Source organism: Schistocerca cancellata, chromosome 9 (genome assembly GCF_023864275.1).
Source record: "Schistocerca cancellata isolate TAMUIC-IGC-003103 chromosome 9, iqSchCanc2.1, whole genome shotgun sequence".
Classification (NCBI taxonomy): Eukaryota; Metazoa; Arthropoda; class Insecta; order Orthoptera; family Acrididae; genus Schistocerca; species Schistocerca cancellata.
In genome coordinates, this window is record NC_064634.1 from 248,995,309 (window position 1) to 249,019,336 (window position 24,028).

Below are 24,028 nucleotides of genomic sequence, written 5' to 3' on the forward strand. Positions count from 1 at the left end.
AATGTACATTTCCTACTGTACAAACCACCTTTTCCATTACTGCAACATCCCAATCAATGACCTCCGCTACCCCCTACTTCTGACTCAATGAATTGTTGGTAGCCTAAGCTCATTGAACTGTTGGTAACCCATGCTATCCCCATCACTCCTTTGTGGCTGGTAGTATTGTCTTTGCATATGCCGCATAAGCCCTCAATTGTGTCGGATCCCTTACCCCTGTTGACCTTCTGATTTCCTCATACTCCAATGCTAATCTAACCCGTGCATGGAGATCTTTGGGAATCCCAGTGCACACCCTCCTCAACATTTCTGGTGCTAAACCTCTAGTGCTCAGCCTCCTGTCATACCATTTTGTTCACCTCCTCACTCTTTAGACAATTCATAAGTGTGAACATGATGTTGTTTTTATTGTGGTCTTCAGTCCAGAGACTAGTTTGATGCAGCTCTGCATGCTACTCTAACCTGTGCAAGCTACTTCATCTCCCAGTACCTACTGCAACCTAAAACCTTCTGAATCTGCTTAGTGTATTCATCTCTTGGTCTCCCTCTATGATTTTTAGCCTCCACATTGCCCTCCAATACTAAACTGGTGATCCCTTGATGCCTCAGAACATGTCCTACAAACCAAACCCTTCTTCTAGTCAAGCTGTGCCACAAATTTCTCTCCTCACCTATTCTATTCAGTACCTCCTCATCAGTTATGTGATCTACCCATCTAATCTCACGCATTCTTCTGTAGCACCACATTTTGAAAGCTTCTATTTTCTTCTTGTCTAAACTACTTGTTGTCCATGTTTCACTTCCATACATGGCTACACTTCATACAAATACTTTCAGAAAATACTTCCTGATATGTAAATCTATACTCAATGATAACAAATTTCTCTTCTTCAGAAACGCTTTCCATGCCATAACCAGTCTACATTTTATATCCTCTCTACTTCAACCATCATTAGTTATTTTGCTACCCAAATATCAAAACTCATCTACTACTGTGAGTGTCTCATTACCTAATCCAATTCCCTCAGAATCACCCAGCTTAATTTGACTACATTCCATTATCCTCATATTGCTTTTGTTGATGTTCATCTTATATCCTCCCTTCAAGACACTGTCAATTCCATTCAACTGCACCTTTGCTGTCTCTGACAGAATTACGATGTCATTGGCAATCCTCAAAGTTTTTATTTCTTCTCCATGGATTTTAATTCCTACTTCAAATTTTTCTTTTGTTTCCTTTACTGCTTGCTCAATATACAGATTGAGTAACATTGGGGGTAGGCTACAACCCTGTCTCACTCCCTTCCCAACCTCTGCTTCCCTTTCATGCCCCTCAACTCTTATAAAAGCCATGTGGTTTCTGTACAAATTATAACTAGCCTTTCGCTCCCTGTATTGGACCCCTGCCACCTTCAGAATTTGGAAGAGAGTATTCCAGTCAACATTGTCAAAAGCTTTCTCTAAGTCTACAAATGCTAGAAATGTAGGTTTGCCTTTCCTTAATCTATCTTCTAATTTGAGGCATAGAGTCAGTGTTGCCTCACGTGTTCCAACATTTCTATGGAATCCAAACTGATCTTCTCCAAGGTCAGCTTCTACCAGTTTTCCCAGCTGTCTGGAAAGAATTCGTGTTAGTATTTTGCAGCTGTTACTTATTAAACTGATAGTTCGGTAATTTTCACATCTGTCAACACCTGCTTTCTTTGGGATTGGAATTATTATATTCTTCTTGAAGTCTGAGGGTATTTAGCCTGCCAGATACATCTTGCTCACCAGATGATAGTGTTTTGTCAGGGCTGGCTCTCCCAAGGCTATCAGTAGTTCTAATGGAATGTTGTTTACTCCGGGGGCCCTGTTTCAACTTAGATCTTTCAGTGCTCTGTCAAACTCTTCACACGGTATTGTATCTCCCATTTCATCTTCATCTATGTCCTCTTCCATATCCATAATATTGTCCTCAAGTACATCTTCCTTGTATAGACCCTCTATATACTCCTTTCACCTTTGTGCTTTCCCTTCTTTGCTTAGAACTGGGTTTCTATCTGAGCTCTTGATATTCATACAAGTGGTTCTCTTTCCTCCAAAGGTCTCTTTAATTTTCCTGTAGGCAGTAACCTATCTTACCCCAAGTGATACATGCCTCTATGTCCTTACATTTGTCCTCTAGCCATCCCAGCTTAGTCATTTTGCACTTCCTGTCAATCTCATTTTTGAGACGTTGGTATTCCTTTTTCCCTGTTTCATTTACTGCATTTTTATATTTTCTCCTTTCATCAATTAAATTCAATATTTCTGTTACCCAAGGATTTTTACTAGCTCTCGTCTTTGTACCTACTTGATCCTCTGCTGCCTTCACTATTTCATCTCTCAAAGCTACCCATTCTTCTTCTACTGTATTTCTTTCCCCCATTCTTGTCAATCGTTCCCTAATGTTCTCTCTGAAACTCTCTATAACCTATGGTTCTTTCAGTTTATCCAGGCCCCATCTCCTTAAATTCCCACCTTTTTACAATTTCTTCAGTTTTAATCTACAGTTCATAACCAATAGATTGTGGTCAGACTTCACATCTGCCCTTGTAAATGTCTTAAAATTCCTAAATCTCTGTTTTACCATTATATAATTTATCTGAAACCTTCCAGTGTCTCCAGGCCTCCTCCATGTATACAACCTTCTTTCATGATTCTTGAACCAAATGTTAGCTATGATTAAGTGGGAACATACAACTTACTAATTCTATGTGCAAAGTCCTCTGCTATGTCGTTAAGCCTTTTAGACACCCTGTGCGCTATTTTGTTTCCTATATCTCTGCTCCAATCCCTGTCTCAACTGGTCAAAGGTTTCTGCATTGCGTAACACTTCTGTGCACCATATTAACAACTTCAGCTCTCCCATTAAACATACCCTAGCAATCTGCAATAACTGTTTATCTGACCAACTCCTATCACCTGTCAACTTGAGATGCTCATCAAACACTAACACATCCTCAGACAACATACCAGAAAAGGGAGAAACAAGGTTGACAACAGCCAGATCCACTCCTGAAGTCTGTGACCTCAACAATTCTATCTCCTCGTCTTTCACTGCTATATTCAGCTGCCCTTAATTGAGCTAACTGATTCACTAATGACTATATAGCCTCATCTTTGGTGACATCCACTGTGTCATATTTCACCACAGTCTCATCGCTACTTATTTTTATGACTCAGAAATAATAAATAAAAAACCACAAAAACAGTAATTCAAGAGTAACATAGATAGAACACTCTGCAGCTGCTTGTATAATCAACCTACTTCTTATGCCTTATGATGAGCCACCTGGACTCTCCACATTGTCTAGCTGTGGGTCTAAAATGATTATATGTCAAACAAATCACTGCTACAGATTCAGCACAAAGGGCAGGATGCTAAGGTAAATTGTGCTGAGTACAACATATAGGCACCAACCATTCCTGTCTAGCATTACCACTGAGTTGCGACATATCCACTGGTACCTCAGGTTTTACAAAGGTAACCCTTCTATAATCGTGCCCCATAAATTTTGACCCCATGGCTGGCACCACATAAGAGCAACAATGTCTCACTCACCATAAACAATGATAATGCACGCTATCACTTGGACATTATGCTGTGGGAGAAGGAATGTTTGCTGTTGATTCTGGTGAAATCTGCACCCCTGACATCACTCTGTAGAATGGTGTTGCACTCAGGGGGTGGGGCGCATGAGTGACTGGTTGTGACAGGCCAGCAGGCCCAATGGAAACACTGTTAACAGCAAAGAATGCATTTATTTAATTTCTACACATGATGTGTCACAACTCAGTGAGGCAAACACACCTCATTCTGTTTTCCTCAGCCAGTGCTAATGTATTGATGGTGGCTTCTACCCTGGATGCCATATAGGCAGCCTGTGATGCTGAAAGAAGGCTGGTTGCAGGCCAGTGGCCCCTGGAGGCCACAGCTGTGATGTCAGCAACGTTATACTTCCCTCAGTAGCACAGAGCCTTGGTGGGCCCTTGGCTCTGCTTGCATTTAGCGCTGTAGCACACAGAGATGGCTGTGGGTGGGCTTCGGCTTGCTGCCCTCTGGCAGGAGTCAGAGGGTGGCTGGTGCTAAGGTACTAATTCCCACAAGGAACTCAGTACAGTGGCAGCAGGCATGGATAGCACATTGATAGGGCTATGGCATCACGTCCCCTGATGAACTTAACACTGGTGGCAGCAGGCACAGCCTGGTCTTGAACCCATACTACTGCTAGCCATGCCCAGCCATCATGCTGCTTGGCATGACTCTTGGCATCATGGTGGTGCTGCTGGACTCTGATGATGAGGGAATGGCCTCTGCCTCAAAATCTAGACATATTTATATCACTCCAAGAAGCATTTGTTTTGCTAAATCTGTGCCCCTAGTCACAACGCCTGTAACAAGAGACTTACCCTAGTGTGGTGACATCACCCCACCTGCTACAATCATTACTGCTGTGTGGTGCAGGTTTCTGGTGAGCATGACTAGCCTCATCTTTCAATCCCCTTATGTGTGTATTATTGTGATACACAGGCCACCACACTTGCAGCTACAGGTCTGTGGCTGTTAATGCAATGCTTCATGGTAGCTTTTTCACTATTTCTTATTATTTTAGCTAAAAGCCTGGCAGCAGCATTATATCAGCTTTTCTGATAGAATGTCATGGACAACAGTATCAAAAGCCTCAGGAAGATATAAAAATATGCCTGTGATACATTTGTCTTTCTCAGGATCATAAAGTAACACTTTTGTGAATTCTATGACTGATTCTGTATTTCTGCACCTTCGAAACCAAACTGTGAATCACTTAAAAGGTTTGTATTTATTGAAGTAACTCATAACTGATTCTGTTATTTTTGAAAATAGTGATAGCAGGTAAATTGGCCAGTAATTTTCTATGTCTTCTCCATTACTTTTAATTGGGAGAGGTATAACTCTTGCCTGCTTTAAATACTTTGGAAATTTCCCTGGTGTGGAAGTTGCTGGGCGTTTTGCTGCAGTTTCTGAGAGGGTTGTTTATGGTTAGGCCAAGGCTGCATGTGGGAGCATACTACGGCCACGTCGGCTGGCAGGGACATGCTGCATGCATCGTCAACAGCGCACAGAGGTTGTATGTCCCCGACGTCACCCCACACCACTATTTGTGCTCCAGTGGTGTGAGAAATTTCAAAAGACTGCGCGATAGAGAGGATTTCATCTAGAGTCGGATTTGCCAACTGAAGGGCACATTGCCTCACTTCTTTGTCGGGTGCCGACCGGGTAGTAGCATCCCGTACCATGGAATCTGCGTAGGATTCTTTGTGAACATCAGTAACAAATTGACACTTTCGACTGAGGCCGTGAAGCTCAGCAGCCCAAGCGCGATAGGATTGATTCGGTTGTTTTTGACAACAATAAAAGGCAACACGAGAGGCTACCACATGCATTTGCTTATGAAAATATACATTTCGCACAATATATACATTTCAGCAAAGGACAAAGACACAGGATCTTCCAAAGGAGCCAATTGTGACAACAATTGATACATTTGAGGTGAAATCCATGATAGGAACAGAGACTTACATGTTTGTTCATTCGTGACATGAAATGCCAAGAAGTGATGTCGAAGACATTTTTCATAATCAGACCAGTCTTCTATCATCTCATAGTAAGGAGGAAAAGGAGGTAGAGACAACGACGAGAAATGGCCCGCATTGGATGCCGCGCCGAAATCGTGAATCGTTGATGTGAGAAACATTTGCTGTTCAATGAGACCTGGCAATAGTTGCTCTAAAGTAGCCATGGAAACCTATGGGTCAATGATGAAAAGGAAAAATCCACTACCTTGTCCCCATTTGTTATAACATCAAGTTGAACACATATATTTCAAAACGACACAACATATGTAAGTCACTGAGCAAGTGGACAAAGCAAGACATGTGAACACCGTAACATTCAAATGAGCACTGATTTCAAGTCTAGTGGCTGCTGGCTGGCTGGCCGTTTAGGTGGTGCAGCTGCTGCATGGCTGGCAGACAGCGCCACATGTAGAAGACACGTGTAACTGTGTGGCGGCACTTTAAATGATCGGCAAGTCACAACACTCTTTGGTGTGGGAGATGTGAGATGTTTCCACTGTTGGTTTTGCTGTTTGCTCTTGGGCTTTTGGAATGCTGTCAGATGGAATCATCCAGTTACACAATAATGCCCATGCTCACGCTAACAATTGGGCAAAGACTACTCTACAGCCCAGATCTTACTTTAGCAAGCTGATGACATGTGTGGACATTGGTTTCAGTCAGATGAGGAAGTGAGGTTGTTGATTCGTCAGTGGCTGAATGCATTCTACAAAACAGGAATTGATTGTCTTGTCTCCCAGTGGGATAAGTGTCTTATTACATGTAGTGATTAATGTTGAATGGAATGATTCCATGGTCCCACTGTTGCATGTGTTAAGTTTCAAATATAAGCAAAACTGACACACTAAAAGTTTTTTGTGCTGTTGTCTTTTTTTTTTGCTGATTTAGAGATATACCAGTAATGGAAATAGAATGAGTCAGCAGTTTCTTTGTTTTTAGAGAATTTGCTTTACCAAAACTGTTTGGTTAGGTTTTTAAATGCTTTGTAACTCTGAAAATTTAGCCCTAGATTGCGTTTATTTAATTAGTAGAGGATATAAAATGGGTTGAGAAATACAATTTAGAAACATCTAATTACACTTTTAGGGTAAGAATAGATCTACTGAAGCTATTAGCTGCCTTGATCTAATGAAATGTATACTATTAAGAAAACTTAAATATGGTTTTCAATGTTCATGTCATGCAAGATTCTGGCATACTTCGACGCAGCCAGTACTTCAAGTCACACAAGTTGTTTTTCAGAAAAAGCTCAATTGAAGCAGACATTACAGCAAACATAGAAAACAAAACAAATTTAAATTTACCACTATTTATTCTTAAATAGAGAAGTACTTTTTATGGAGGAAAGTAGTTGTGTGTCTCATTCAGATTCCATCTTGGATATACTAGTGTCTTAGATATTCTAATATCTTGGATATAATAGTTTCTATGAACTGCAAGGATGGGAAATTGCTGACCAACATACCCATGCCCACTGTTACCATCCTTTACTTAACCTCTGTTAACAACACATTGTCCCTTTCTTAAAATTTTCTCTAGTTACTTCTTACTTTTTTACCTTCACCTTTCCCTCCCTCTTTCTTCTCTGTTTCCCGTCCCCATCTCTCCCTCTCTGGTTTTCCCTCACATCTTCCTCCAGTTTCCCCTAGTTCCTAATTTCAATGCTCTCTTCTCTTTCTCTTAATCCACCTTTATTTCTCATTTTATTCTTCTGTCACTCTTGTGTACTCTCCTTGACCTCCTACTCTTTCTCTGCCAGCTGCCTCCCATCATCCCCACAACATATGGGTGACTCTCAAACTGATGTCTGAGTAACCTGCCTTGCCTCTGTAACCCTATTTCCTCCCTGAGGATAAGTTAACAGTTGTAAAAGCTAGGACAGCTTCTCTATTTTTATATGAATCTTTCAGCAGCACTAAAAGTCTGTCTCCTGAAAGTAGGTACTTGCCATTCCAATCTGTCATAATTTTATAATTTTCACAAGTGAGTTTTCCTTTTGATAAAACTGGATGAAAAAGCACTCATTGTCAAAAAATACCTTAGTTATAGGACATAGGGGTAGGCCAGACTATATCTGTTCCAGCTGTGGAGGACAATATTACGGAAGCAGATAGATTGCTACTCACCACATCTATGTCCGCCCCAACAGCTGAGTGGTCTGCATGACGGAGTGCCATCCTACGGGCCTGGGTTCAATTCCCAGCTGGGTTGGGGATTTTTCTCTGCTCACGGACTGGGTGTTGTGTTATCTTAATCATCATTTCATCCACATCTGGCGCACAGGCTGCCTAATGTAGCGTCGAATGTAATAAGACCTGCACCAAGGCAGCAGGACCTGTCCCATAAGGGGCCTCCCGGCCAATGATGCCAAATGCTCATTTCCATTTTACCATAATCTATGCTTTTCATAGTATTGTTGTTATTCTAGTCTGGAATTTCCATTGTTTTGACTTTGCCTGCTGTGCAAGGCTTTTATATGGTTCTTTCTGAGGTGTGAGTGACAGATGTTTCAATCAACAAGCTTATGTGTTGAAGGGCCATCAACATCACTCACTATGAGTGGATTGGGCTAGTCACAGAAACCTACAGTACTAGCCCCGAGCCAGCCATGGTGGCTGTGCGGTTCTAGGCGCTCCAGTTTGGAACCACGCGACTGCTACGGTCGCAGGTTCGAATCCTGCCTCGGGCATGGATGTTGTGGTGTCCTTAGGTTAGTTAGGTTTAAGAAGTTCTAAGTTCTAGGGGACTGATGACCTCAGATGTTAAGTCCTGTAGTGCTCAGAGCCATTTGAACCAACTTGCCCCATAGTGAATCACCTTGTTGAGGCAGTTGAGCCAACATTATACATCCAGCTCCTCATGGTTTGTTGGGTGTATAGGTTCTTGTCTGACCCATGTTTACCAGTATTCCACCTTCCCTGTGAATTGCTTTTGTACCCATGGGCCACAAAGCTTTTTGGTATCTTCAGAAATCAAGACATTGTCGCACTTGTTATGGACCAGATATACTAATCCCTATTTTTGCCCCCGTGGAGGTAGTATATTCTGTTATTATTGTAGAATTACTGGAGTACCAGAAGAAGACTGGCCAGATCATATTTACCAATTGATTTCACAAGAACTCCACAATTATTTTACTTTGTACACCAGTGAGTCTAAACAATGGTACAAGCTTAGGTAGATTTTCTGTGGTTCTCTTCATCATGTTCTCAAGATCCACTTGCCAAACAAAGTCACTATTTATGATGCAGAGATATGTATATATGATATTTAAGACACAAGAGTGTAAAGATGTATTTCAGCTACAAAATTCCTTATTTGCTTGAAATTACTGTGCATGCTTCCATTCTCCCAATGCATGTAGTCAACAGAGCACCCAGACTATTTCATTCAGAATACCTTTATCAACTTGCAACTTCAAAGGCAGATGGTGAAATTCTGTTGGGTACCGGGACATGTTGGGATTTGGGGAAACAAAGTGGAAGATGCAACAGTCAAGTGTGTCTGCATGCTACCTACTGTTGCAGAGTTTAAAGTACCCCTATGTGCAGTTACCTCACTGTTGAGGCACAACATCATACTTCACATGGAGCAATTGAGTGTGAATGAAGGACAACACATTGTGAGTGGTGTAGTCTGTAACATGGCAGTGTTGTGGCTCACTCCAGCCACAAGAGTAAAATCCAAGGCAGTTTGGAAGGCAACCTCCATTTGGCTGTAAATAAAAAGCTTGCATAGAAAAATAATTCTGCATCTCAAAACTACAGCATACAAGTGTTTGTTGTAATGGCTTGCTTAAGTTTCTTTGAAGTTTCACAGTAGACATCTGAAGTGATAATCCTACCATGCTCCATAAATTCAACCACCAAAACTTCCTTGACATCCAAAAAAACATAGCCATAACCTCCTCTCTATGTCATGAATATTTATTTTATCACTTTCAAAAAAACTGGATCCACTGCCGCACAACACGTCCACTCGTAATATTCGAACCATGTACAATACACAGTAGATAATGCAGGTCAGCTGCTGAAATTTTTTGCACTGAAAGAATTCTTATTACTGCTTGCACTTCATATTTTGTGGGAGTTTTTATTACAGTGGTCATGTCTTTAGGTTACAACAAGTGACCACATGAAAGAACAAGATTCATACTTTCACAATTAGACTCTTAATGTGTCAGAGAACATGCAGATGTGACAATGGCCACATTCCACAAACACATACTAGTGACACACTAGAACAATGGTTACTTTCTGAAGTGCCCTTGTAAATCCCTTCTCAGTATCCTCTAGATTGAGCATTGCCCTGAGACACATGTGCAGTGCCTATGACATATGACTATTTGTGTGGCACATTTTAGAAGAGTGAGGCTAGTCTGTATACGGGAGAGCAGTTTGTAATTTAGCTGCTGAATTTGCCCATTACTTTAGGTGATAACAAAGATTGTATCACCCACCTAATACATTAAATTTCAAGTTCTCATCTCATTCTCAAGTTTATGGGATAACAGTGTAATTTTTTTGCTATGTTTTATATTACTAATGTGTAAACACATAGTTCTTAGTTTGAATATATCTATTTTTAATTATTACATTTTTTAACTTCTCGTAGATCTATTTCACTATTCTATTGCTTCCAGTAGTATAAGTATCATTTAATTCATCTGCAGCACTATATCACCCAACCATTTAAGTCTGTTATGACTGTGCTGTCTTATGGCCCTAATATTAATAACATCATTATCCATTGTTACTGTGACTGGTGGGTGATTTCTTGAATATTTATCTAGTGGGTGATAATTTATATGTAAGTATGAAAGGAAGACTGTGATTTAACATCTTCTGCATGACAGTGGCATTGCAAACAGATTACAAGCTCAGATCAGACAAGGAAAAGGAAATAAATCAGTCCATGAATCAATGCAGTACCAAACAGCTGAAAATGGTGCTCACAGGATTTCATCAGAAGAAACAAATCTGGCATTCTGCGGGTCAGAGCATGCAGGTTTCCACAATATAAATTTGTGTGGAGAACTGCATCAGGTCAGTCTTTGGACTGAAGGGAAGAACAACAATGAAAGTCATAAAGCTTCTATAATTTCCAGTCTGTTCTGATTTGTGTTACTAATGTTGACACTGCTTGTCACACACTAAGTAACACAGTCTAATAGTAATAATACACTAATAATTATAGCATTTAAAATGTGGTTAATGGCACAAATAAACTATTAATGTCTCTATTAACTTACATTGGTTTTTTCCCAGCTATCCTCAGTAGCAGGTCAAAGAATACTGCAGGTATTATATGGAACATCATAGCTGCTATGAAATATATAAACCAGTTATCTGTAATAACTCCAGATGGATACCATAGACAGTATCCCAGAGGATAATCCCAAATTAGACTTTGTCCTATATCCACAACCTCCTTCAAAGTTAATGCTTGGTGTTTATGACTTGAACACTGATATATACTGACTTCCTTTGGTGAACTGCAAAATAATATATTAAGCATTATATAGCATATTATATTAACAGATTACTGAAAACATTGTTCAAATAAGATTATATTTTATACTGAACACTTTCTGTATTTTTTATATTTTCTGTGTTCAACAAATTCTTATAGTGCATAAAATCAAACACAAACAATATTGTCGGAGAAAAAGCTGAGTAGCACCATGGTGTAGTGGTTATGATACTAAACTCTTGCATGGAGGGTCATGAGTTCACAACTCACATGGACTGTACACTTTTAATATCTATATTTGGTTTAAGTACATTCTAGAAGTATCCACAAATGTCAAGAATCAGTGTACTGGAATGTTCTGTAGCTGTTTAAATACTGCGTGTGTTCTAGTCAGAGGCAGTTGGATCCGCACTCTTGTATGTGCAAGTGCTGAATAAACCTTCATTAAATGAAATTAGTGTTTGTCATTCATCTAATTACACCTTCATCTATGTGACATTATTCTGGTCGAGGCGCCGGGTATCAGAACTTGTGATAGCACACATTATTGACAACACAGTGGCTCCCATCAGGCGATGACAGAGCCGCCATTTATGTGGCGAGAAACCCGAGTTTGAGCCATATTTAACAGATCACAATCTATTGGAGACAGAAGAAGAAGAGGACATTATCATGACAGCAACTGTGTGCCACCACATGAGACATCCATTTGTGTTCTCTGGTGATGATGGCCAAGATCCAAACAAGTGGATGAAGATATATGAGCGTATAGCCAAATTTAACAAATGGGATGATACCATGTGTTTGGCTAATGTATTTCTTTACTTAGAGGGCACTGCCAAACAATGGTATGAGAACAATGAGGAAAAGTTCACAAGCTCGGAAGTATTTCAGGTGGAACTGTGCAAGTATTTCGGTGCCGCACGACAGAAATGCAATGCTGAAGATAAATTAAAGTGCAGGGCACAGCGTCTAGGAAAAGCTACACCATGCTACATTCAAGACATCTTGGAGATGTGTAAAATAGTGGATCCTAGAATGAAGGAGGAAGATAGGGTTGCACATCTCATGAAGGAAGTTGCTGAGGACATGTATCAAGCCCTACTCCTGAAGGAGGTTTCGACAGCAGACGACTTCATAAAATGGTGCCAATTCAGTGACTCAATGCATCAAAAAAGAATGACATGCAAGAAGTTTGAATGGCTTCCAAATGTCGTATCGATGTCTGTGATGGTGGGAGGAACTGATTTCACAAGTGTTCTTTGTCAGATAGTGAGAGAGGAAGTTCAGAAGGTACTTGGATTGCACAGTGAGCAAAAAACCAAGACATTTGAAGAGGTCATAAGGGAGGAAGTGGAACAGACATTGAACCCAATCTCTCATCCTTCATTTCCCTTTAAAATGGTGGAAAAGTCGAGACCCACGTATAATTACATTCCTACAATGATGCATAAGGAACCTGTTTGTGCACCAAGGAAGACTGATGTCTGGAGGACCCAGGATAACCAACCAGTATGTTTCCACTGCAGATGAGAAAGGCAGTGGATATTTGATGAGACCTGTGCCAGAAGACAGTAGACCGATCTTAGTCAATGCCAACTCCAGGACAACGAAGATGAACAAGAAGACGTGGGTACAGGATGACGTAGGTCACCATTGCCACAAGCTAGCCACTGGAGAGGATGATCCCTAACACACCAATCAGGGTCATCATATTACAAGAGTGTAGTCATAACATCATTCTCAGATGAAACTTTTTGAAAGCTTCTCAGGCAATTATAGATTGTGGTCGCTCGAAGTTTATGCTAGACGAGATGAGACACTGTGGACAGGAAGATGCGCATCCGAGTGTGTGGAAACTATGTGTGCTGGATGAAGTGATCATTCCTGCAGTCAGTGCTAAAAAGGTACCTGTCACAAGTCATGCCATGCATCAACCCATGGATCTTGTAGTGGAATGTAAGAGAAGCATACCACTGAAGAATAACTTGGTCATCCCAGCTTCTGTCATCTTGTTTAAGAATGGATTCAGTGAATTGTGAATACTTAACTGTCACCAAGAACCATAGATCCCTCCAAGATGCATGTGCATAGCAAATGCTGAGCTGTTAATTGAAGGACTGCTGAGCATCATAGAAACCTCCCATGCTGAGTCTGTGGGCGAAATTAGTGCTACCACTACGAGACAAGATCTTCTAGCTCAACTATCACTAGATCTCACTAAGGAACAACAGAAAAAGCTACTTGCCATTCTTCAAGAGTTCTCTGAATACTTCAGTCCACAGGTGGAGAGCAAATCAGACAAATCGTTGGTGAAGCACTGGATTATCACTGGAGATCATCAACCAACAGCCAGAGAGCATACCATACGTCAGCAATGGAACGTTGAATAATTGACGATGAGGTAGAGAAAATGATGAAGAATGATGTCATTTAGCCTTCCAAGAGCCCAAGGTCAGCACCAGTGGTCCTTGTCAGGAAGAAGGATGGCAGTTGGCACTTTTGTGTTGATTACAGGAAGCTTAATAAGATAACTAAAAAAGACGTTTAGCCTCTTCCACGAATTGACGATACACTAGATTGTCTGAAGGGGGCAAAGTTTTTCTCAACCATGGACATGTACTTGGGATACTGGTAAATCAAAGTGGATGAGACTGATCGTGAGGAAACTGCATTCATCACCTCTGAGGGCTGTTTGAGTTTAAGGTAATGCCGTTTGCTTTGTGTAATGCACCAGCAGCTTTTGAACGGATGATGGATAATCTTCTAAGACACCTGAAGTGGATGATGTGTCTCTGTTATTTAGATGACATTATAGTGTTCTCAGAGACATTTGATGAACATATAAAAGGACTGAGGGCCATTCTTAAGTGTCTCCAACAAGACAGAAAGGAAATCAAAATACTTGGACACCTTGTGTCAAACAAAGGTGTGCGGTCAGATCAAGAAAAGGTGAAATCTAACGGATTTTCCTATTCCTAAAAGTATTAGAGATGTGGGAAGCTTCCTCAGATTATGTTCTTATTAATGCCATTTTATCAAAGACTTTTGTATCAAAGCCAGGCCATTCCAAGAGTTGTTAAAAGCTGATGCTAAATTTATCTGGGGTGGAGCTAAACAAGATTCTTTTGATGTGCTGTGAAAAGCTCTGATGACTGACCCTGTACTTAGTCTGTATGATGAGAGAGCACATATACACAGATGCCAGCAGGCATGTGATCGGTGCTGTTCTGGTGCAAATTTCAGATGGAAAAGAGAAGGTTATAGCCTATCCTTCTAGGACACCTACAAAAGCCAAGAGAAACTACTCAACTACAGAAAAAGAATGACTTGCTGTGATCTGGGCCATGTGTAAATTTCGACAGTATTTTTATGGAAGGACATTCACAGTTGTGACAGGCCATCATTCACTTTTTTGATTGACAAGTCTTAAGGATCCAACAGGCGACTCGCCAGGTGGGCAATACATCTTCAAGAGTATGACATTAATTGAAGTTAGTGTTCGTCATTCATCTAATTACACCTTCTTCTAGGCGACAATGTGTGAACTGTATTATATACAGAATACAGCATCAATGAAAAATCTCACAATTCAACTCGGAGTAGTAATAACCCTCCACTTCTCAAAAGGAATTGAAGTTTTCAGTGACATATCCAAAATAAGTATGCACTGTGAAAGTTTTTGAATTTCTTTTCTGGGAGGGAGGGAGAGGGAGAGAGGGGGAGGGAGAGTTAGGGAGAGAGAGAGAAAGAGAGAGAGAGGGAGGGAGAAAAAGGAAGAAAACTAAAGCTGCTGGAATATTTTAAGGTCAAAGACAAATGAGTGCATAGAGCAATGAGACTGTTAGAAATAAATATTACAGAATGGTAATTGATGAGACAGACATACATGTGATTGGAGACACAAGCATTTACCTGGAGACACATTGAAATAAAGGGAGTAAATCTTAGATTAAATAGCAGTCATTAAGAAAATACACATATGGTGTCTGAAAAGTTCCCGCACCCCTCTTGAACTCGTACAGTTAGGGTGTTTGTTTGTGTGTGTGTGTGTGTGTGTGTGTGTGTGAGTGTGTGCATGTGCATGCTTGCATGCACGCACATGCACTTGTGCCATGTACAAATGTCCAAAAGACAGAGGAAAAAATGACAGAGGTAATGAGAAAGCATTTAGAGATTTCTTTGACAAAGCCCCACCTTATGAAGCACCCCTACTTGATTGGGACGAAAATACTTTTGTTTCAGGTAGTGTCAATGACAGACCACATAGTGGATGTAACACAACATGAGAGCAAACGTACAATGCTTTCCATCAACAGATGAAGTCAGCACAGAGTCCATAGCAAATTGTAGAACAGGCCCTTGGGTTGCTTTAGGCCTCAAAGTTTAGGATATAAAATAGAACAGCACTTGAAAAGAAGTAGTCTGGTGTCAGCAGTGAAAGACAGTGGTCATGTGTGTGTGAGTTGCATTTGCATGCATCCTTATGTGTATGTAATCTAATGCAGAAGAAGCCCTTTTGGCTGAAATCTTACTTGTTTAGTAGTCTTTTTGTTATGTCTGCCTTTGACTCAGTAGCTCCACTATATAGTGAGTATCAATCTATCATTTTCATATTACTGTATTAATTCATTTTTAGTATGATTTAATTTTGAAACAGAACATTCTCCACTGCTATTGGTGATCATTAAAGACAAGTTAATGCTTAAGACTATTTCTACATTTGGGAAGCATGATGCTGATGGATTTTCCATTAAAACTATATAAAACTGCAGTTACAGGGGCTTGTGCTTTCTGCTGTCAATAGCAACAGCCACATCTGCTTTGAACATCTCAGCAAACTGCATCAATTCATCAACTAGGCTTTCTTCCAAATCATCTGGCTAAGCACTAACAATAATAATTGAGTTCTTTTCAAGATTTCGTCTGCTTTTAAAGATTTAAATAACCAAAGTATTCGAAATACACTAGGCACATGATAGTATGATTCCATGCATTTAGCTAATGGAGACAGCACAGTCTCAGCTATGACAATAAATGCCTGAATTTCAAAATGTCATCTAGGCATTTAAATTTCTCCTGTTTCATCAAGTGTAGAAGAGCCACTGAAATTGTCCTACTTTATATTATGCTTGTTTCATCTTTAAGTCTGTTGTTTATATTCTTCACAGCCAGTCAACACTTTTGTTTTTGCTTCAATATATCAAAATATGGATCCCATTGCTTGGAAGTACCAATATAAAGGAAGTATACCATGTTAAGGTTTTGATCAGATGACTATAGCAAAATGCTAGTCACTTGCAAGTGCTCCAGCATTTCATTCCAAGTGATAGTCATTATTAGTCATTATTACTGTATTCAGAAGGAAATGAATTATAATTATAATGTTTTACTATCAGTTCAAACACCAATAATTGATAGTTACATAGTGATATGAATTGCAAATATCTGACTCTATTAATATTTTCTACTGTTGTTAAACAGTAGTATTGTATCCAATTCATTTATCCAACTGTCAAAGATGCAACATCATGAAAGGCACACAGCAACCATGAAACTACAACTTGTTAGACAACAATAGTCCACCAACAAGAAAGCAACCTTCACTCTATACAGCCTGTATAAAAAGTACTTTAAGAAAAGTACATACAGTGTAGAAGGAATGAATTATTGTAATAAAAGACTTACAAAAATAACTTTATACAGATGGTTGTGGGGTCTCTGCTGTTGAGTATAAAATGTTGAATCAAAACACCTTCAGCCATCTAAATTTCCAGTTGTCATTTTATTTGAGCAACCAGTTTCAGCACTGCATTAAGCAGTCTACAGATCCCTGTGTAATGATAACAACGATAACTGTGTGACATACATAATAAAAGGGATATGTAAGTATTATGTACTGTGGTAACATGTGGTAACATACAACACCAAACTGTATGGTGAATAACATCAAAGTTAAAGATAATTTAAGGAATATTTTCATTTAACCAACTATCAAGAAGGTACCAACTGACGTATTACACATTTCATAGTATACCCTGATATGTTTTCTGATCATTTTTCTGGTGATACGTCATACTTTTCTTTGTCTTACCCTACTTAAGGACTGTGTCATATAGAGGTATGTGGCTTTGGTTGTTCTGATTGAAATGAATGCTTTTCTTATTTTCTGCATATGTAATGCAGTACTCTACTTTAGATTTACTTCATAGTCTCTGCCTACCAGAAGACTTCTCACTTTCATGATAATGTTGGTTATGACCTTTTCCATATATTTAAATACTTCCTGCTTAGTTGGAATTTGTTACAGTATATTACATTATTCATTAAAATATTTTTACTACACATGTTGCACATTATGAATCTTTGATCAATAGACTGCATTGTTGTAACTTTATATTCTTGTTTTATTAGTTGATGGCTAACTCACTGAAGAGGTCAACACCAGAACTCAAGAAGGCTGGATGAAGTGGTGAACAACAACCGGAGTCACTTGCAATTGCAGTATGAAAGATAATTTAAAATCAAAAATCTATCGCACTGTCATCTGACCAATCACCTTGTATGGTTGTGAGTGCTGGCCAACTACAGTTGAGACAGAATGCCATCTAAGTGTAATGGAAATGAAGATGCTAAGGTGGACAATGGGCCTCACTACGTTAGATCACATTTCTAATGACAGCATTAGGCAACAGTTTGGTGTTGCACTGATCCAAGACAAGACACGCGAGAGTCGTCTTCGATGGTTTGGGCATGTTTTACAGGCTGGTGATGACTCTATTGCCAAGGCAGGTTACACACTTGAAGTCATCGGCAATAGACCCAAAGGATGATCTAAGCAATGCTGGGCTGATACAGTTCATAAAGACATTAAATACATGAACATCCACCCAGATGCAGCCCATGATAGAGCAAAATGGAGATAATGGACACATGTTGTGGTCCCTGCTGGCACGTGGGACAAATGCTGAAGCAAAAGAAGAGTATACAGAACATTGTGATACAGATGATTATCACGGGGTTGACCTATAGTAAGTTGTTTTATGTTTTATTAGCATATGACAATATATAAATAAATATTTTACCTACAGTGTGTACACATCGATATGTGACTGTGATTGTTTTGCCCCAGATGTTTCACAGGAATTGACATTAGCATTACACTGTTATAATCTATGTGTAACATGCAATATTGACCTCAATTTAGTAGGTTCTTTTTTATGATTATATGTCATATATATTATCTTTAACTTTCATGTTACTCCCCGTACAGTTTGGTGTTGTATAAATAAAGTATGCAACTGTTCTCTCATTTTATTCCTTAATTTACCTTTGACTTTGATGTTACTCCCTCTACAATTTGTTATTGTTATATGTTACTACATATTACCACTAAATGTAACATTTACACTGTCATGCTGTTATCATTGTTGACTTTACACAGGGACTGAAGATGTCATAATGTAGCTCTGAAAATGGTTGCTCAAATAAAATAACAACTTGTAATTTAGATGGCTGAAGGTGTTATGATTCAATATTTTACAAAAGTAATTAGGGTATCCATTTACTTTCTTATTGTTAATCAATAGTATCCTCTTCTAACTGACTGGTTACTATGACTAGCTCGGACAGCATTGCTATGTTTTCAGCTTATGACACACAGTGTATAGTGTGGCCAGCACTCATTTAAAGCAATGAGCTAAAATATTAGTTCTCATTACAGACTTTGACACCATCATCTTTCCATTGAACATTGGGTAGAATACTATTCATGTACCCAGGTGCAGGGCCCACTAATGTGCAGGGCCCATTAATGTGCTGGCCAGTAGCATTTGCTAACTCTTGCTACATGGCTAATCCAGAACTGCTGCTGTTACTCAACTAAACAGTCTCCAACAAAATTCATTCACAAAAGAGCAGGTGAATTTCTTTAACTGCAGCCAGCAATGCATTAAATCATTTAAAAAGGTTTTAGTGAAAGATTTCGAACTATGAATTGCAGCCTGCTGTGCTTCGTTGTCACAATTTCCAAATTCCATGTCTCGTTTAATAGTGTTATTTTATGATGAATGTGCAATATACCATAGCTAACCAAGAAAGAACATAGTTTTTAGATCTAAGGAAAATTCTCTTTACATGCAAGGGTTTGAACAGAACTCACCTCATAATATAATATAGGCTGTGAAGATATTACAAGACCTTTCCAGAGAATTTTTTTAAGAGTATGTGAATTGAAATATTTATTTGGACATATAACAAACTACTTGAAGACAAGGGAATCATGGATCATGCGTGGTTACAACAGTACAAAGCTCCAACACTTTTTGCTATTCACGTGCATGAGTTTCTTTGATTAACAATTTGAATGTCATAGGACTGGGTTTGATTCAGCAAAATCTCCAGCCTCATTGACTTGGCCACCAAAAAGCCAAGAGCTCACTGTGGCAGACAGCTCTTTATGGAGAACAATCAAGTTCTGCGTTGCTTAGCATTGCTACATGACTAATGAAAAAATGTGCAACAGTGTTGAGGAAGTCTTCTGAAGCATAATTCATGAGACGGTCTACCAGATGTTAAGGAGTGCATGTAGATGCATATAACTCTGTGTAAGGCATGATGGTGCTCATTCATATCTGCTGACTAGATAATTTTTATATGTATGTGCTTCATTATCTAATACACTGTCTTGATCTAGTAGTAACAGTACTTCTTGGACAATCTGTAGACTGAAGTGACAGAAAATTTGGAACAGTGATAATCAGGAGATGATCCAAACAGCAAGTAAACTAAGAAATAAATGTAACAACAAGAACCACAGTAAATAAGTAAATGTTTTTATGGATCACAATTATATCTTGGTCTTTGAGGAATACATGAGCTGGAGAGGGAGAAAGTCCTTGCCATCCTTTTAATAGATAAAATACAAATTTTATTTCAATTATTTAACAGAATCCAAGAAATTATTAAGAGGATAGAAGAAAGTAGTTGGAAGAAATGTAGGGAAAAACGAGAATTTGAATAAGAATTTGTTAGTGAATAACCAAGAATGTATATTTGTTATGTTTGGCAGAATAAAAAGTCAGTTAGGTGTGAGTACGTATATAGACAGTTCGTCTGTCCAAGCAATCAAGAATCTTGATGCTTTTTGCCTGTTATTGACATTGATATCAGTTCCAGGAATTCCAAGACTTTCAAGAATGTTTTAGGTTGAAGTTGGTTAACAAACAATGAAAGAATATTTTTTCATTTATAATTACAAATTAACAATTTTCTAAGTTTGTACTGTATAACCTTGCTTCTTCTGAATTTCATGATTCTAGGTCAATGGAAAGTATCCTGCAGATTATGATGAGTGAGTCTGAGAGTATCAAAATATGTGAGATAAATGACCATATCTTTTGATTGGATTGACTTAGAAGATTCAATTTTTTACATCACCAAGGAAGCATAGATCTTATTATATAACAAATTTCAACTTGATAATTCTACCAATTCCTGAGAAAAGGGATTTTTAATAGTCAGACAGACAAACCAACAGACAGCAGAGTTATCCTATAAGGGTTCCATTTTTACCAACTGAGGTATGGAATCCCAAAAACTAATAGTAATGATGTACCAAGAATAATGAGCCTGGTGTAGTGTTCTGAGAAATATTTCATGAGTGACAGTAAGGATAAATAAATAATCAATAGTGTACCTGGTGAGCAGTTCCATTGATCACACTGAGAAATATGTTATGAAATAAAATTATACAGGCAGTTGGTTTGGCTATTTACATACTCGAGTAGCATACATTAAAATTTTGAGTACCCAGGTGCATAAGACACAATATTGCATAAAAGAAGATATATTTCACTGTGATCTCCATTCCATTGTAGTTGTTTGAATCATTCTTAATGATGCCTACAAAACTGGGAGCACATTCTCCAACATATATTTGACTTTCATAATTCATTTCATTGCTTTTATCCTCTAGGTGTTATTTTTTCATATTATTCTATACTTGTATCTCTTTCTCTTTATTGCCTAAATTCACCTTACACATCTTCCTGGAACTCTGCTCAATTACTGTGGAGCTTCATAGTTCTCTAACCAGTAACACATTGCCATTGGCATGTGATCTGAATGGATAAGTATTCAGCACAGTAGCATCAGGTGATCTAACAGTGTGTGTACATCAGTGGTTCTCATATCTAAGACAAGCAGCAGAGATTTTGTAGAAGTAGAACAAAGGTGAACTGCTTTTGTCTTTACAGCATAATTAGGTATCAGGTCAGCCAATTGTAAGACACCTCTTCAGACAAGGAAAAATATTTCAAGGAATAAATCTCATTCAGGTTCTATCAATGACTGATTAAGTCAGCTTCCTACTATTATAACAGATGTGTTGTGCCTTTTGGTCCACTCCATCCCATTAGTGTCCTTAAGCAATTAAGGAGTCCTCTCCCTTTCATTTCACTGACACTGCAAAAGGAGTGTCTTTTAACCACTTTATTTCTGTTCAAGTCCAACTAATGGGGATGCAAGATAAAATAGTTTTGATGTCAGATGTGGGGCTGTTCTTAGCAACATTTCTGACATCATGTATCACTATAGGGAACATGGGAGTAGAGAGTAGGAAGAAAATCCATTCAACCTCTCCAACACAAATACTGTAAGAAGGAGAGGGAGAAGGAGAAGGAGAAGGAGAAGGAGAGGGAGAGGGAGAGGGAGAGGGAGAGGGAGAGGGAGAGGGAGAGGGAGAGGGAGAGGGAGAGGGAGAGGGAGAGGGAGAGGGAGAGGGAGAGGGAGAGGGAGAGGGAGAGGGAGAGGGAGAAGGAAGCCTAGCAGAATCTGTCAAAAATAGACAGGTTACACAAATAAGAAGGAAGCATGCCCAAAAGCCCAAAAGAATCTGTTTGAACCAGCCACATTACAGGAAGAGTAAATGAGACCATCCACAATCATCAGAACTTGTAACAAGATGTGCAAGTTAAGACAATGTCACTGGACTACAATATGAAGAAGAATGCAGGCAGGTCATATCAGTTTTATTTACTAAGTTCTGTTTCGACTACGTACCATGAGTCTTGCCATTAGCCATGTGGTATAAGTGCTAGGAATTAAGGACGCCTATACCTGGGGGCTACACACCCCCACTCACTCAGGGAAAGAAAAAAATGTAGTGTAGTCAGGTGTTTTTCTTTCAAGAAAATCATTTAAAAGTCAGTATTATGCAAATTTTTAACAGGGTCAGAACTGGAACTTTATAATGCCTGACTAAAGGTCACCATTTGTCTTCCAGAATATTAAAAATAGTGCATACCCCGAGGTCTAGTGCCCCTGCCCCACAAACTATCATACGGGCACCTTTGCTAGGAATACACTAGTGTTAATTAGTAAGTCTTTAAATGGAAATAAGCTAGAACTGAGGGAATTCAACAAAAATATGAAAGCAGCTGTCATTGTGGGAGGAAGATAAAGCTTTAGTATTTTAACAGTAAGATTAAAAATAACTGGAGTGCAAGGACAAAATGAACAATATCTGACAACACCAATACACTTGGTCTAGTGTGGGAAATTCTGGAGTACAACTACCCAGATAAAATAATGATTGATTTTTATGACTGCCAGATGCTCTGAGACAGGCAGAATTTTGGGAATCAATAGCTTCATGGAGTAATCATATTGATGAGCTATCAAAATTGTTTGGAATGAGAGTGACTGAAGCAGCACAACTAAGAGGTGCATTAGACTTAGTATATGCCACAGGACAGGTATGTTTCATATAAGGTTTAATGAATGATAGGATGCAGTCTATTGTCAGGAGTCAAGGAGAAGAAATAAGATGAGTGATTCAGTAGAAGCCACATTACAAGAAGAAAGTTCATTACTGTTGATAAAAGAAAGGGATAAGTTCCCTACAGCAGCCTGTAAAGAAGTAGACCTTAGGCAAAGCAGGGAATTGAAGTGATACACTTGTGAGGGCAAATGGTTTCAGAATTGATGCTATCATTATGAAAAACAGGACATATAGGTACCAAATGTATGAAGATAGTTATCTATGAATGATGTCACAATATGCAAGATTCTAAGACACCTAAATGTTACAGATGGAATCAGTATTGATGTATCAGGTCAAAGGGTAGAGAGATGAGATTAGTGAACCCAAAGGGAAATGATGAAAGTGGAACACAACACCATCACATGTCACCACAGTAAAATGGAAGATTAGAGTCCAAAACTGCACAGTGGAAAAGAGATAATTATGGCTGAGCGTTGTGATGTCAGGAAATATGTAAAATTATTACTTGATAGACAAGCACACAAAACCTTCTACAGGAGGAGCAGCTTCTGAATAAAAATTCATTATCAAATATATTTGGAGACTGAAAGGAGTCATGCAAGTTGCAATGGACATATTGGGATCTACAAAACTGTGTTCGCTAATGGTGGGAATGGTACCAGTGGAACACTGATTCCAAGTCAAAGGAAGAAGATAGGACATTCCGTTTAAACAGGTTGAGAATTTTTTGAAGAAGCAAAATGATATGATAAAAGAAAGTTCAGAACTCAAGGTCAGAAAATTTCCTGTGAACAGTACATGAGAAAAAGCCATTGATTTTCCAAATGGTTCAAATGGCTCTGCGCACTATGGGACTCAACTGCTGAGGTCATTAGTCCCCTAGAACTTAGAACTAGTTAAACCTAACTAACCTAAGGACATCACAAACATCCATGCCCGAGGCAGGATTCGAACCTGCAACCGTAGCGGTCTTGCGGTTCCAGACTGCAGCGCCTTTAACCGCACGGCCACTTCGGCCGGTGGTTTTCCAAGAACTCATAATCAGGTGTCACAAACAAAAACCTGTAAAAGTATGAGGTGAATCCCACACAAACTGTTCAAGAAGAAAATGAGTGGATGTCACAAATGGGG

At 39.1% G+C, this 24,028-nt stretch overlaps 1 protein-coding gene across 1 annotated transcript in view; it reads right to left on the reverse strand.

Moving 5' to 3' along the window:
• Positions 1-24,028, reverse strand: part of LOC126100187 (putative fatty acyl-CoA reductase CG5065) — a 149,248-nt gene that overhangs the window by 34,364 nt on the left and 90,856 nt on the right. Inside the window, exon 6 of the mRNA XM_049910746.1 lies at positions 10,892-11,134. Coding sequence (XP_049766703.1) covers positions 10,892-11,134 — 243 coding nt within the window. The remainder of the gene's footprint in view (positions 1-10,891; positions 11,135-24,028) is intronic.